The sequence below is a fragment of the Nicotiana attenuata genome, unplaced genomic scaffold (genome assembly GCF_001879085.1).
Source record: "Nicotiana attenuata strain UT unplaced genomic scaffold, NIATTr2, whole genome shotgun sequence".
Classification (NCBI taxonomy): Eukaryota; Viridiplantae; Streptophyta; class Magnoliopsida; order Solanales; family Solanaceae; genus Nicotiana; species Nicotiana attenuata.
Window position 1 is genome coordinate 133,188 of NW_017672902.1, and position 4,284 is coordinate 137,471.

Sequence of the window (4,284 nt, forward strand, 5' to 3'; positions counted from 1 at the left end):
CCACCACCCACAAAAACCTCCATTATCCTCACCTTATATACCAAAACTCCCTTAATCTCTGTCCTCAGTTCACTTGCAAAAACTTCATCTACAAAAAACCCAAAAAAAAAACTTTCTTGAGCCTCATCTTTATAATCACAAAGGGAAAATGGGCTTCACTAGTTATGCAGAAATTTCTGAATCACTTCATCGTACTCGCAAATTCTTCCTTATATGCAACTACATTCTTCTTGGAGCAGCTTCCAGCTGCATTTTCTTGACCCTTTCTCTTCGCCTTATCCCTTCGCTCTGTGGCTTTTTCCTCATTCTTCTCCACATTTTCACAATTGGGGGCGCAGTCTTTGGCTGCGCCGCCGTTTCCACTTCCTCAGGAACTGGAAAATGGTATGGACCCCACATGGTTTCAACTGTTTTAACAGCCATTTTGCAGGGTTCTGTTTTTGTGCTGATTTTTACAAGAACGGGTGATTTTCTTGGAAAGTTAAAGTCTTATGTTAGGGAAGAAGATGGTGAAATGATTTTGAGATTGGGTGGTGGATTGTGTGCTTTGATATTTTGCCTTGAGTGGGTTGTGCTTACACTTGCATTTTTCTTGAAATATTATTCTTATGTGGAAGGTGATGGTAATGTTGTTGGTGGATCAATTGCTATGAAAAGAAGTGCTAAGGTTCAAGATGAGGAAGATATCAAGAATTGGCCATGGCCTTTTCAAGTCTAAGTAGTAATATAAATTGGTCTTTTCTTGGGGGGAGTGGGAGTGGGAGTGGGAGGGGGTAAAGCTATTATATCATAGCTTAAATTAATTGTTTATTTGGGTTTTCTTCTTTTCTTTGTTTGTTTTGAGTTGTGTTCTTTGATGGTTTATTATATATATATATATATATATATATATATATATATATATGTTCTTTTGTAATGAGGAAATTGGAAATGCAATTGTTTTTTGGCTATTGTCTTCTATACTATTTTACTTTATGGTTGATTTGCGAGTCAATATTTTCACAGGTGAAAAGGTAAAAATCACACCAAAAAAAATGTTGTAGTAATATTGAATTGTTAATTCTTACTTATTTAGTAATTCCAACCAGCAACAATAATTTTGACTCTGAGAAATCAGTCTAGATTTCTTGTATATGCCCACTTAACATTTGATTCATCAATCTATCAAGTCATAACCAATATAAAGAGATCTTTACACAAATAATCGATCGATCGAATTCACTGTTTACTTTTGCTATTCGAAATAGCATAGATTATACATTAATTATATACTTGTTATACATTTGCCACAGTTGAATAGACAGCTATTTAAGTTAATTCTTCATACATAAAGGAAAAGTGTAGGCTTGTCTTTATTGCTGATAACTAGTATGTTTTGGCCTAAAAAGCAAAAGAAAAACCAAGACTCTACTTGAGACTCCATTGCATTTCCTAAACAAAGGGATGACAGATTACAGACTTCATAACATACCCACCCTCAAATTACTTAACATTTCTATGTTACCTTCCAACACAATGCATTCATCATATCTTAATCTCTTTGTCAAAAATCCAGCTGAAAGGAACAGGACTCCTCTGCTTAGCCCTTGCTTGTGCTCTCTCCTCCAACTTTCTAATTCGCGGAGCCAATCGACATACATAATCTTGTGCTTCGCGTCCTTCACTAGAAAGACCGGTCAGCTTTTCCACTTCCCATCTCGCCACCAGAAATTCCAGAATATCAGCGTAGTCCTTGGCTGTGTATACGCCAGTCCGTTGAGCTACAGCAGAGAAATGTTCGAAGAGGTTGTCGTCCCTACCATCATACATTAGATGAGCTGGCATTGAGATTTTCTTCTTCATCATGTCGCCAATAGCCAATATGGCGCCGTCTGGATCAACCTCAAGTAGCTTCTCGACGATTTTGGTATATGCAGTTTCATGGCGCTTCTCGTCTGCAGCAATTGTACCACATATTTGTGCTAGCTTCATATCGCCATGCTCCTTGGCGAGCCGAGCTGTGTTTCCATGTGAAACGAAGGTAGCCCTTTCTTGAAAAGAAGTGTAGATAAAACCTAGATAGGGGTTGTTTTCCGTGCGAGGATCCTGGAAACATAAGAGTGTTGTAGTAAATCGAATCAAGTACAAACCAAATTGAACAACAACAGCAACAACCTAAAGTGGAGTCAGGGAGGGTAGTGCGTACGCAACCGTTACCTACCCCTACCTTGCGAGGGTAGAGAAGCTATTTCTGATAGATGCCCGGCTCATGCAAAGCACAAAAATGATTATATAACAAGTTCAATCTCAACCCGAGGCGGACCTATACTATATAGAGAGGGGTCACTAGCACCCATAAAATTTGACAAGAATTCTACATATACATGTATATGTCTTTAGAAAAATAGTGATATATTAGTAGTGGGCACCCCTGACCTTCCGCCTCTGATCTCAACAATTCTATTTATAGAGAGTGAAAAGTTAGAAACATGTAGCTAATGTACCTCAACAAACCTGTTTTTTTTAATCATGTTTATGATTAAACACCATATGAGAACTTTGTTATTTGATCCTCTAAACTTTTACTAACATATTTTCATCCTCATTTTGAAACTTAATTATTGTTTATATGATAGCATAAGATCAGGTAACAATCTTACCATCCCTGAACCAATCAGGTACTGAACTGTCTTTTCAATTTGCTTCATATCAACTCTTCCAGAAAGATAAAGATATTTGTTGAGAAGATCACCGTGTCTATTTTCCTCGGCTGTCCACGCCCGAGTCCAAATAGCCCACGAAGTTGGGCTCGCGCCAGTTTCATCACGAACACCATCCAACGTGTTTATCATGGTCTGATAAGTCGGAAGGGCTTCCTCTGTGATCATATCCCCGACTAATACAACAAAATAGTCGTCAGGGATTTCCTTACACCTTTCCCTTAACTCCTTGACCTGCTCGTCGAATCCCTCAGAGGCGGGATCAGGAAGAAAATCACTAGGCTGCCAACATTTCTCTACTGGCTTTAGGTGCACCAAGATATTCTGTTCAGCCCAATCGCGCAGAGAATCAAAGATTTCGCGCTTTTCTGGTGGCATGGAATGAGTTACTTGAACATGCACCTCTCGTGGAGGAGTGAACGGTTTCTTCACATTTCGAACTTCCCTACAATTAGTAGAAGCAGACTAAAACGATAATCTCACAGAGATAGTTTCATAATACTAAAGCAATATTCAAGTTAGCTTTTAACAACTGAAATAATATATGAGACATAATTCTTGAGCCGAGGTTCTATCGGAAACAGCTTCTCTACCCCATCTGGGTAGAGTTAAGGTCTAGGTCTGCGTACACACTACCCTCCCCAGACCCTACCCTCCCCAGACCCCATTTGTGGAATTTTACTGGGTCGTTGTTGTTGTACATCAGTGCCAGTCAATTCCATAACAACTAAAAAGCTGAGGTGTAGCAAATAGCTATTTGTAGAAGAAGCCACCTACTTGCAAACAAGAAAAGAGCAACCCACCCCACCCCCAAACCCCCACCCCACCCCCCACCCCAAAAAAAACCACCAAAAATGATGTTCCCTTAGGACCTTCTGAATATATATATCAGCATGTATTAACTCAGTCAAAATCAACAAAATCTATAGCATGACTAAGATTAAGGAACCAAAAAAAATTACAAAAAACAATCATTGGAGTTATTAAAGCAAGCGTCGAATATACAAAAAATCACACAGCCATATATACAAAAATCAAAACCACATTAGATTTCATTGTTATCACAACATGCATTGCCTATTAAAAATACATATTAAAGGCAACAAAATGAAATCTTTGATTAATCAATAAATTTGTAGAAATCAACGAGGCCATGAATACCATGCAACAAACTAAGCAATTACACGTAAAAAAGTAAAACAGGTCACGATTTTCCAATTCTGAAAAGTTGAATTTTTAATTAAACTTTTTCTTAAAAAGACCTTCCTTAACATCCATCACCATACCCGATGAAATAACCGAGGTGCATGCAAACTGGCCGAACACTACGAGAAAAAAAAATTACAATCATAAACACACAAAAAAACATGCGGTATGATTTTCATTATTTTAAAAAAACTGATAACCAAAATATTTCCATGATAAAGAACATTTCAATTTCCTTCATATGAAATGCACCCAATGTAGCTAAAAATCAAGTCATAAAGACATAAACACTAATTCTTGAAACAAACAAAAACATAAATAATATATATATATATATATATATATATATATATATATATATATATATATATATATATAT

At 37.1% G+C, this 4,284-nt stretch overlaps 2 protein-coding genes across 2 annotated transcripts in view; one reads left to right on the forward strand and one right to left on the reverse strand.

Moving 5' to 3' along the window:
- Nucleotides 1-24: 24 nt before the first annotated feature.
- Nucleotides 25-833, forward strand: LOC109214872. The gene has a single exon (XM_019378836.1). It carries the CDS (start codon nucleotides 149-151, stop codon nucleotides 716-718), a length of 570 nt encoding a protein of 189 aa, XP_019234381.1. The 5' UTR covers nucleotides 25-148; the 3' UTR covers nucleotides 719-833.
- A 495-nt stretch (nucleotides 834-1,328) lies between these two features.
- LOC109214876 (stearoyl-[acyl-carrier-protein] 9-desaturase, chloroplastic-like) overlaps nucleotides 1,329-4,284 on the reverse strand; it is a 3,290-nt gene continuing 334 nt past the window's right edge. The window contains exons 2-3 of the mRNA XM_019378839.1: nucleotides 2,640-3,144; nucleotides 1,329-2,085 (exon numbers count right to left, since the gene is read on the reverse strand). Of these exons, the coding sequence (XP_019234384.1) occupies nucleotides 1,525-2,085; nucleotides 2,640-3,144 (1,066 nt within the window). The 3' untranslated portion in view covers nucleotides 1,329-1,524. The remainder of the gene's footprint in view (nucleotides 2,086-2,639; nucleotides 3,145-4,284) is intronic.